Source organism: Lolium rigidum, chromosome 1, assembly GCF_022539505.1.
Source record: "Lolium rigidum isolate FL_2022 chromosome 1, APGP_CSIRO_Lrig_0.1, whole genome shotgun sequence".
Classification (NCBI taxonomy): domain Eukaryota; kingdom Viridiplantae; phylum Streptophyta; class Magnoliopsida; order Poales; family Poaceae; genus Lolium; species Lolium rigidum.
Genome location: NC_061508.1, coordinates 146575703 through 146587950, shown reverse-complemented (window position 1 = coordinate 146587950; position 12248 = coordinate 146575703). Strand labels below are relative to the sequence as shown.

The 12248-nt window shown below is 44.1% G+C and overlaps 1 protein-coding gene across 1 annotated transcript; it reads right to left on the bottom strand.

The window, feature by feature from the left end:
* Positions 1-3404: 3404 nt before the first annotated feature.
* LOC124682697 (uncharacterized protein At1g66480-like) lies at positions 3405-8454 on the bottom strand. The gene is made up of 2 exons (XM_047217338.1): positions 7672-8454; positions 3405-3961 (listed from the first exon to the last, which is right to left on the bottom strand). The coding sequence occupies exons 1-2, from the start codon at positions 8299-8301 to the stop codon at positions 3914-3916; spliced, it is 678 nt and encodes a 225-aa protein (XP_047073294.1). The 5' UTR covers positions 8302-8454; the 3' UTR covers positions 3405-3913.
* Between the last annotated feature and the right edge of the window lie 3794 nt (positions 8455-12248).

The following is a 12248-nucleotide window of genomic DNA, read 5'->3' as shown; positions in this document are numbered from 1 at the left end:
GCTTACCATCCAACCAAGCCGGAGAGAAGACACCGTGCCTACTATGAAAGGAGCAGACATGGGACAGTAGCTGAAGAAAACGAACTTCTCAGAGGAGTGCGCCAAAACGACCTTGTCGCCCTCGCGACACAAAGTCGATGCCCTAGCGAGTGAAATTGGCTCTCCCATGTACTGGACCGTTATCCTTGCCCATCGAGGGGAAAACTCAAAGGGTGGCCCGACTACACATCTCCTTTTTTTACAAAATTTGAATTCAGCATTTAAAGTTTCAAAGAAATCTGAAAAAAAATCTGAATGTAGCCAATGCCACTGTGCAAAATTTCAGGATGAAATACGTTATATTAGTTATATATTAGGTGCTATACAAAAATAACAATTCTAACAAATGTTGGAGGTTTCAAAATTTGTACTGTTCACGTTTTTAGATCCATCGATTTTTCAATTTTACACAGCCCAAAATACCGAGTCCGTCGTATTGCTTTTTTTTCACAGTCGTAGAGTACATCATTATCTACCTATAGAATTCTTGTTCCTAATTTTTTGAAACTACAAAATACCATTACAATTTTTTTTCTCAGTTCATGTCTGCTCCCAAGCTACAAAATGCCACACTCCCCATCGAGGCCCCTTGCTACCTTGCCCCTCCAAAGCTACATTTTTTCTTAGACCGCGAGTCCTACCCGCGACGCCATCAGCTGGATGGGTGATGGCGCTTGGAAGGCTACGAGGAGAGAGATGGGGCGACAGTACCTGTACTGCTCCGTTCAGACCAAGTGAGCACTCCGTTGTACTCTGCTAATTGACTAATTAAGTATTTATTAAGACTAGCCAAAATAGGAGTATTATAGGTAGTATCATGCATGTCATGTAGGCAAAAATCTTATGTGGCACATCAATTAATAAGGAGAGAGATGATAGTAGTATCATAGGTAGATACAATATCATAGCACGTAAAACTAGAAAATTTAGTGATAAACACATCATGTACACTTATTTGCATTGAGATTCTACAAAACATTAAATATGATGAAACTATGATACTAATAGTACATAATACTATGCATTGAAGGTGTTGTATCATAAACTAGTATCATATGCATGATACTAGTCTATGATACTTCCTATCGTGACTAATCTAAGGTATGAAATCGAGAGTGAAAGTGGCCACGAACACTGCTACTCAGACTTTCCTGACACAATTATCCATGATTTTGAGCCACAACATGTACGTACTGGTTGAAAATGAGTGACCTGTGTTGGTCCTATTTTGGTGTTTGCTGGCAGACTGGCAACAAGCCTCATTTGGACTCTCTCAATATTTGGATCACAACATGGCCGTTATTTCTAAGCTTGAAGTTAATCGAGAGAAGTTTTGATTTAAGTATACATTTGTGTCATGGTATCATACTATCTTCAAAGTATCCATTTTTGTTCAATCAATCGAGAGAAGTTTTGATCACAACATGACTGATCTATTTTTGTTTTCATTGGTATTTTTGCTAAAAAAATTTACCATGCAGTGATGCAGATAGTATAACAAAGAATAGTTCATACCCAAGGTATGTGAGCTTTATGAGGAAATTAACATATTTTTTCTAGAACAAAACAGCACTGCATCCCATGATTTTGTTCAGTAATATTTTCTTGTTTTGTGGAATTTATTTTGTGGATACATGGATTGTATTTTAAGAAAATTATTTCACTATGGTTGTCTGTCTCATATTGTATTTGAATATATCCTTAACTATCTTAACATGTGAGTTTAACAGAGGTGGATTTTTCAAATTACAGCCTTGTTGTTTTGGCTTAACATGAAAGGGGTTACACTAGTAGAAAAAGAGCCTTTAGTCCCGATTCATAAGGGGCTTTAGTCCCGGTTGCGCAACCGAAACTAAATACCCAAGACTAAAACTCACCCCCTTTAGCCCCGGTTGCTTACGAACTGGGACTAAAGGTCCATCCAACAGCGGCGGACGGGGCAAAAATGCCTCCAGATGAAAAAAAATCATTTTATTTTTTCTAATTTTTTTTCCACTCTTTTTTTTTCTTTTTTTTCAGAATTTCTATTATTTCAGTTATTTCTTAGTTTAGTCTCTAACTACACTTATCTTTAGTCAAATTACTTACTCGTGGTCAAACTTCTCGCTCGGTCACCCATCCTTCCACTACTCTAGCACTAGCACGCTTACCTTCTAAATTTCATCCCGTCCCGCATCCAAGCATCCAAGTGCTTCCCGCGCATGTATGTGATACGAGTATCATATCAATTCTATTAACATGTTGATTGATGTCACATTTCTTTATTGTTTTAATTTTAAATAATTCTTTTAATAAACAAAAGTAATGATGTAATAATAATCTTGAATAAATAAATAAACATTAACTGTTTAATGTGTATTATTTTTAATTTTTTTAATTTTTTAAATATTTATTTTTTTGCCAAACCTAAAACCTAAAAATATGAAAAATTGGGTAAAAGTGATAGTAATCTTTATGCAGGATGCAATTATTAATTTTAATTTTTTGAAAAATAAAAAAATGTAAAATTCATAATTTATAGCGAAAACTAAAATCTTCCTGTTTTCATATTTTCATTTGGAATTTTGAGAATCTAAAAATTGGCTAACCTGAGGTAAACCCGTTGATATATTATACGTTTTTTCCGACGTTGTATGCAAATGCGGTTTTACCATTTTTCAAACTTTTTTTGCAAAAAAATCAAAATTCAAATTTCTTACTTTTCCCTAATAGTAGATTCCGTAACATACATGAATCTCAAAAGATTTTATTTTTTGCACTTTCTATCATTTTTATTTTATATTTTACAAAGCAAAAAAGGAGATCCACGGGGGGGGTGAAGGGTGAGTGGGGAGTAAAATCCCGAAAAAACCTTTAATCCTGGTTGGGGACACCAACTGAGACTAAAGGGTAGACCTTTAGTTCCGGTTGGGGATAGGGCTATGGCTGCGACCGGCGCATGCCTCTTTAGTCTCGGTTGGTAGAGGTCTACCCTTTAGTCCCGGCCGGACCATTAGTCTCGGATGGTGTTACTAACCGGGACTAAAGACCCCATTAGTTTCGGGTTAAATTATTTGGAGACTAATAGGGTGGTATGGAAGCCCTTTTTCTACTAGTGTTATTATATCTAATACATGGCAAACATAGGGAAGTTTGGCTGTCAATATGGATCACGGTTGGTTCGGTTTTTGATTAAGCTGATGCTTCCAAGGTCCAACAATCACCAGAAACCGCTGAATTAGAGAATGTATTGAAGCATCACGGTTTGTGCATTTGAGTTGCAAGTTGGCTTGCAACTGAGATTTTTTTCCGGTTAAAACTGAGGTTGCAACTACAAAAATGCCTCCGAGCCATTATATTTGCTTTGTGATTCATGCTATTGTAACTGAGATTCAATAACGTTATTGTACTGAGAACGAACTTCGTTCTCAAATAGACTAAGCCCCAGAAAGACCCTAATAAAGAAGATTGCATGTATCAAGCGATGATGAACACGAGGTTGCTTCCTCGAAAGAAAAGCTTTACCTAGGAACATAATCCATATGAATGCTGCAAGGTGGGCGCTCAGGTGAAAAGAGGGCAACGAACCCCAAAAAAAATACAGTAGTAAGATTCGCACTGAACCAATATGTACAATGAGAAGACACAACAAAGCCACAACCCTGAGGTGTTGCAGCAAGCAACTGGAGGTCAGGGAGTCAGGAAGCCCTTCTTGATTTCACATGCAGCTTCTCGTGTTCCCAGCCAACAACCTGCGTGCACGTAAAAATATTCTCTTACGGCCGCCGAGAGAACACATCTCTTCATGATGGTGTTGTTCTTCAGATACTCCTGCGGCAGTGATCAGAGACGGGCCGCAAAACTGTGACAATCGAGCTCGGGTGATCTCGACGACTCAGAACCAGATGATTTCGTCCGGCACGGCCTCGAACCTCGCCTTCTTCTGAAAAAGGAAGTCAGGAAAACAAATCAGCACACCTTCTGAAAAAGGAAGTCAGGAAAACAAATCAGCACACCAAGTGTTCAGAAAGATTCAGACACCAGGTAGTTGGTTCAGTTGGACAGATTATCATGCCATTATCTCTAGGTAAGATTTGCTGAACAGGAACGGCCGGTACGATTTGCTGCTTCTGCAATCACAAAGTGTTGAGTAGTATTTGACTTTATAGATTTGCTTTCTGCTCATGGCTTTGTGGTCGCGGCAGCTTTTGAGGTTTTGCTTGAAACAGAAGCTACCTCTCCATCGTGAATCTATGATTGTCCGGCCAGACCAACAATCGCATGCGTTGATTTTTGTTGCAACAAAAAGATGAACAGTTCATGCTTGTTCCATTCACTGAAATATCTGGTTAGCTAGTCGAATCAAATGGTGCCTAATTCTCAAAACGTTTCTAGTACATCTGAACATGTGGGAACACTAGCCAGCCGGTGCATAGATGTGTAAGGCAATTGCCCATGGGCTATCTAATGTTGCGTCGCAACAGAAAAAAGTAATGTGATGTCCCACGAAAACAGAAGAACTGATTTCGGGTCACATCTTAGACATCAAGACAATGCAAGAGTGATATGGGAATCTTGAAATACTGCACCATATATGTCTCTATATATGGAAGAATAGAGACATTTCCCCTGTTACTAAATATAATACGTTTTGACAGTTTAATTTGGGCTGCCAAGGAGCGGTGGTATGTCAACTCTTGTGAAGCATATGAGATCGATCCAAGACTTGTCGGCCCTATATTCGGTCGATCGCAGCATGAAAATTATAGCAAGTGCACTGTTTTATACTTGGACGCGATGCTAGCTGTATGTACCCATGAACCATGAATGCCACCGAAGCTTCTGCGTACAAGCTAGCTAGTGGATCAAGTCCACGCTTGCAATAAAACCTATCTTTAGGAAATCAGCACGAGCCAATGCCTCGATCGGTTCACGCAGGTACGGTGGTTGGCTTAGTTTATCTTCTGGCTTACAAGTAGTTTGCTTAGTTCCGCACATTTCAGTATCTAACCACGTGCTTCGCACGTACGCTAGAACTTACTTGCTGATGTCACCTCGTTAAAGTCTCCTCTTGCTCTCGAGAAGCCGTATAATAATCAGTTAATCACACATGCCTAATGGTCAACTTCCAATCTCGGAATGGCCTCAGCTTTGCCGAATGCGCTCACCGGCGGACAAGAGAAATGGAACGCAAACCATTCTCCTCCTATCGGCTATGGCGTGAATGAAATAGGTGGATTTTCTAAAATGAGGAGCTAACTTTTGAAGGTCTGGTCATGTGTATTCGAAACAAGGATTTGGGTACCGGTAAGAAAAATCTCGGTAGGGGGCAAGATTTCCGGTAACCGTGGTTACTACAGATAACGAGTCAAATACTGGACAAGATTCTCAAACAAAATTTGAATTTCTAACTCAACAGTGTCTAAATATTTTGAATATAATGTTTGGACGAAACGAAAGCGAAAGTTCCTGTCAAATGGGTTGGGGCATGGTCGCTTAGCAGAGGGGAAACACATATGGTTTAGGTTTGACTAACAAATTCATTTACCAAAATTGAAACCAAATTGTATTTGGGTCATGAGATTGTTTGCCCGGCAAATTCATTTACCAGAAGGGTGGGAATTCCGATTATCAGCCGATAACCACGGTATTTCACTTGGTAACCAAATCCCTGATTCGAGATGAAGCGGCCCTATGGAACATGGTTAGAGCGAAGATCCCCTTTGATCCGGGTTAAGTTATATCTGGTTGTTTTTTTCCTGTTGTTTTTCTTCTAGGATGACTTGGCATTTGTCTTGTTTTTCTACCCTCTTTTCCGTTATGGAAAAAAATCTTATATCCAATCTATGAATTTAGGAGCTATCCTGGTATCAATAAAAAAAACTTCAAAAGTTATTCTTTTTTTCGATAAATGACGTTTTACTACTCAAAAAGTTTTAAGCATTACACTCAGCCTCTGCATAACCAGTCAAAAGTTGTTCTTGGTAACAAAAAACAGAAAAAAAACAAAATAAAGCTATTAAACTATGCACCTATGGACCAAAACATCACCTTCTACTTGTGAAACATTCAAATATGTACAGAGCCTAGGACATGGACTTGCAGGAGGCAGAAAGACCATTACACACCAGCTAGATAGTAACCAAGTCCAGGAAGATCCACGGTACCAGTACCACTATGTACGTACTCAAAACGACGATCGATTTAAGGCTTTCAAAGCCGACAACACGGATGCTACACCGGCCAAGACGACCCATAGGCGAACCACTCGCTCACCTGCGCTTCAATGGCCAACACCCTGAAACGGACCCCCATTATTTGCTCCTCTTGAATTTGAGATTGTTGGGGATGACCGACCATGTCACACAGCAAGTACTACTCCTGCTAACCAACCGATCCTGACCCATGATACCTGTGTCCCCCCAAACTGTATGATGCATGGCCACATCACCCAAACTGTTCTTGGCTAGCAGCCTACGACGCGTTGCCTCTTCTCGTTTTCTTTGTCAACAATTTGCTTGCACTTTAGTAGTGGAACGGAAAGCTACCGCACGTCCGATCAATCTCCACTTTGCACCGCCCGTTACCCAACCATGCACGTGGAGCACTACTCGACTTCCCGATCAACAAGTTGGATATGGGTTGGAGAAGTCAACGGATCATGCACATGCATGACAGGAATCGGGATGACACTTTCATCCAGCATGGTGCTAGACTGGTAGCTAACTGATTCGGCATCGTCTTTCTCGTTGGAGGTGTCATCGAGGTTCCCCTCCGCCTACCATTCCCCTGTTAATTTCTCGGGTGAAAACCATATCCCTCTTGAAATGGGCGGTGGTTACGCCTTAGTGTGGTGTCCTTCTTGAAGGCGCTGCTTTGGGTAAAGGGGAGGCGATGTGTTTGTCTATGTCCAGTAGTTCGATAGCGGCTCGATCCATTAGCGGCATCCTCCTACGGTTCTCCGGTGATGGTGCCATGCCCTATGTTTGCCGATTTTCCTTTTTGATGCACAAGATCATTACGTCAGACCTGGTGAGCGCTCGTGACCGGTGGTGGTGTTGTTCTGGTGGTGAGCTTGGCCGGTCTTGGTGGTCCTCCTTTGTCTCTCCTTCTTGGCATCAATGGTTTCGGTTTCCGTTTAAGCTCTAGGGGGGAGTGACTCCGGCAGACGGTGCGGCGTCCTTCGAATCAGGGCGAGAGAGCAGTGGCTCTCTTCGGCTTCGAAGATGGATCGTGACATTTTGCTTCTCAAGTAAATGCGGGCTGGATTCTCTTCGACGACGAGTTCCACTCCATGCTTGCTCTCGTTCGCCTCTTGTGTGTGGCTTCACTGCATTCAAGCCTTGTGTGTGTCATGTGTTTTCTTAGTTTGCTTGTGTGTGTTGTTATCTTGTAAGCTGATCACTCAGGATCTTGTGTGCTTTGCCGTTCTTGGCTTTACTAATTTAGAGTCTGGGCACTTTGTCCCTTGAGTTTAAAATTCGGCATGGCCACTAACAAACAAAACTGAAACTAGCTGCTCGATACGATCGACAGTCCCAACGACTGATTTTGTATGCGCGATATGCATGATTAATGGCATCGTGGAACGAATCTTGCGATGCGTGGTAGGGAAACAGAGCAAATAATCGCGGGAAAGAGTTGTTTGATTACCTCTTTCTTGCCGCCGGCAGCGGCGTGCTTCTTGTCCGAGGAGGCGAGCGCCGGCATCGGCAGGGGAAGCGGCACCAAGGGCGTGGCCGGCGCGGAGCAGTGGTCCCTGGCGACGCATAGCTGCATGATCCTCTCGGCGGCTTGGGCGGCGTCGCCGCGGCTCTCCTCTAAGAGCCGCGCCACGTCGGCCTTGGGCAGCCGCATCCGCAGCCGCACCGCGCCGTCCGCCGCGGCCTCCACCGAGGAGCACCGGGGAGACGCCGCCATCATCGCGGCGGCCACGTCGGAGGCCGACCGGCGCGTCGACGACGACAGCATGAGCTTCTCGAGCCGCTCCCCGGCGCCGCCCACGTGGAGGAGCGGGCCCGACCACGTCCTGCGCGGCGCGCGGGCCAGCCGGGGCAGCGCCACCAGGAAGTAGAGCCGCCCGGGCTTGAGCGGCGCGTCGTCGTCCAGCGGCCGCGCCCGCACCCCGAGCCGCCGCACGTCCTCCGACTCCAGCAGCTGGTGCCCCGGGTGGTCGCGCAGCGCCGCGGCCGCCGCCGCCGGCGGGCGGTACTTGTACGTCGTCCCGTCCACCGTCATCACCCGCGCCGTCCGCCGCCGCCTCCCGCCGATGGCGTTGCCCATGATCAGCTCGATCGTCCCCAGGCACACTTGTGTACCTAAAGCTGTGAGTTTTGATTCTTCTTTCTCGAGCGAGCTACCGAGAGTACATAGTTTGCACGTAGCTAGGAGGAGGATAGGAACGGAGATTGATAAGCGTGAGGTCAGGACTGAGGAGGCAGCTAAGCGGAGAGGAAATATAAAGGGTGTGTGCATGTGAATATGTGAGGTGAGCAAATCAAATCAAATGGCTTCGGAAATTATGGGCCTGTTTAGTGCGACATGCTGGTACGTGGGTGCGTCCAAATCATTGCGTTCGCGATCCGTGAGCAGTACAGGTCGCTCCACTGGACACGAACATCATTGGTAATGGAAGATTCAGCACCACCAGTATTATCAGCAAGGGCCAATCCGGCCATGTGCGACGGCCGGCCTTATCGGACAAGTGTTGTGCTACGTTTTGATGTATCCAACCTCTCAATCGTGCAAGCTGTGCTATTACCTTATTTTGCAAATACTAGGCGACCATTTCTGAAAATTAGTAGGTGCATCCTCGACAAACGGTCTCCGATTGCTCACAAACATCGGTTAAAAAACCTCCGTCTCATAAAGGATTCATTAGATTTATAATACTTCCTCCTAAAAAAGTTTCACAACATTTTCTAGATACGGATGAATCTATAGCTAAAATATGTCTATATACCTCCGTATCTAGACAAAGTTGTGAATCTTTTTTTACGAAACGGAGGGAGTAGTATAAAATTGGATGTATCTAGACATTTTTTTACCGAAGAAAATGTCCGATCTACTAATCATCATCAATAACAAGGTTCAAAGAACATCAAAAGTAACAAAAATTATAAACATGTATTGGAACATCTAGCGAAGAGTACGAGCATTAGAGCGAGTGAAGGCGCGCTGCCGTCCTCGTCCCTCTATCACCGGAGCCGGGCATAGTTTGTTGAAGTAGAGGAACAACCAACGCCAATGATGAGAATCGTAGATCGAAAGAGTCAAACTTGTAACCACACCGACGAACATGAACACCGACTAGATTTCGGGAGATCTGCCGGACACAAAACTCCATGCGCCCTCCACCGGCGCTAGTCGCACCACCAAAGCGAGGACAGTGCGGGGAGCACCTTATTTTGCCATCAAGATGTAGCTGCCACCTCATCATGCCAAAGAAGACAATAAAAAACAACCTAAAAATAGAACGGGAAACCTCCCGCCAGCGAGAGGCCGTGGTCTGCTACACCTCCAAGACCCTAAGGCCACCAGAGGCAAAGCAAACCGCCTGCATCACCGGTGAGGGACGAAACCCTAGATGGATTTCACGGATCGCGTCTCTCCTTGAGTCGTACGCTACGTGTCAGTTCGGTGATGTTCCGGGTCACTATTAATAGGTTACATATATTGATACATGCATAACACCAGCAAGAGTTCATGTAGCAAGTGGAGGAAGTATTGCTTGCAACAAGCTCTTGCCAAATGTGGCCTGGTATAACCAAAGCCACAAGTTCACTATTGGTCTCAAAGTTCTACCATTGACATCATCTTGCCTTGGATTGGCTTGAAAAACTGAATAATGGTAAAAATGTGGGTATCCAAACAAGATGGTGTTCGCATCACACCTTGAGGAATGCAACCAAACCTTGACACTTATACTGCCATATCAGCTACCAGCTTGCAAGGTTAGATTGAGAGTAGAGAAGTATGACATATTTTGGAATTATTCAACGTATATGTGGACAAATCGGTTTCAGACAGTTCACCACCTCTTGAAGTGCAGACAATGCTCCAATGGCACACAATACTCTTTGGTGAGCCTCACTCTCTCCCTCCACATCGCAGGTATGTCCAACACATTCTTCTTCTTCCTAGTACCAAACTAATGGATGTGAAGCCATATCATTATGCTCCGTACTAGAAGATTGAGATAAAGGAACATGTGATAGAAATGCTCACTAGAGGTGTTACTGAGGAAACACAAGTTCATTTGCATTGCGAGTGTTGTTACTGAGCAAAAAGCATGGCACTTGACGTTCTTGCGTTGAGTCCCGAGCTTGGAACAACATCAAACTCAATTATAAATACACAATGCTAGTTCTTGATGAGTTGCTCAACAAGCTAGCAGGATCCTAGTGGTTCACAAAACTTGACATGTGATCTGGTTATTGATACGTCCCAAACGTATCTATAATTTCTTATGTTCCATGCTAGTTTTATGACAATACTCACATGTTTTATACACACTTTACATCATTTATACGTATTTTCCGGCACTAACCTATTAACGAGATGCCGAAGCGCCAGTTCCTGTTTTGTGTTGTTTTTGGTTTCAGATATCCTACACAGGAAATATTCTCGGAATTGGACGAAACGAACGCCCAGGGTCTTATTTTTCCACGGAGCTTCCAGAAGACCGAAGAGGGTACGAAGTGGGGCCACGAGGCGCCCTAACCATAGGGCGGCGCGGCCAACATGGGGCTCGCGCCGGCCTATGGTGTGGGGCCCCCGTGCCTGCTCTGACTCCGCCCTTCCGCCTACTTAAACTCTCCGTCGCGAAAACCCTATTACCGAGAGCCACGATACGGAAAAAGTTCCAGAGACGCCGCCGCCGCCAATCCCATCTCGGGGGATTCAGGAGATCGCCTCCGGCACCCTGCCGGAGAGGGGAATCATCCCCCGGAGGATTCTACATCACCATGATCGCCTCCGGATTGATGTGTGAGTAGTTCATCCTTGGACTATGGGTCCATAGCAGTAGCTAGATGGTTGTCTTCTCCTCATTGTGCTATCATGTTAGATCTTGTGAGCTGCCTATCATGATCAAGATCATCTATTTGTAATGCTACATGTTGTGTTTGTTGGGATCCGATGAATATGGAATACTATGTCAAGTTGATTATTGATCTATCATATATGTGTTGTTTATGATCTTGCATGCTCTCCGTTGCTAGTAGAGGCTGCGGCCAAGTTGATACTTGTAACTCCAAGAGGGAGTATTTATGCTCGATTGTGGGTTCATGCCTCCATTGAATGCGGGACAATGACGAGAAAGTTCTAAGGTTGTGGATGTCTTGTTGCCACTAGGATAAAACATCAATGCTTTGTCTAAGGATATTTGTGTTGATTACATTACACACCATACTTAATGCAATTGTCTCGTTGTTTGCAACTTAATACTTGGAAGGGGTGCGGATGCTAACCCGAAGGTGGACTTTCTAGGCATAGATGCATGCTGGATAGCGGTCTATGTACTTTGTCGTAATACCCTAAGTAAATCTCATAGTAGTCATCATGATATGTATGTGCATTGTTATGCCCTCTCTATTTGTCAATTGCCCAACTGTAATTTGTTCACCCAACATGCTATTTCTTACTGGAGAGACACCACTAGTGAACTGTGGACCCCGGTCCATTCTTTTACATCTGAAATACAATCTACTGCAAACTCTATTCTCTGTTGTTCTTCGCAAACAAACATCATTTTCCACACCATACATTTAATCCTTGGTTTACATCAAGCTGGTGAGATTGACAACCTCACGCATTACGTTGGGGCAAAGTATATTGATTGTGTTGTGCAGGTTCCACGTTGGCGCCGGAATCCCTGGTGTTGCGCCGCACTACACTCCTCCACCAACAACCTTCACGTGGTCTTCATCTCCTACTGGTTCGATAAACCTTGGTTTCATACTGAGGGAAACTTGCTGCTGTACGCATCACACCTTCCACTTGGGGTTCCCAACGGGCGTGTGCTTTACGCGTCATCAAGCTAAATTTCTGGCGCCGTTGCCGGGTAGATCAAGACACGCTGCAAGGGGAGTCTCCCACATCCAATCTCTTTACTTTGTTTTTTTCTTGCTTTACTCTACTTTATTTACTGCTTTGTTTGCTTTCTCTATATCAAAAATACAAAAAAAATAGTTACTTGCATTACTTACTGTCTTGTTTGCGTTCTTTAT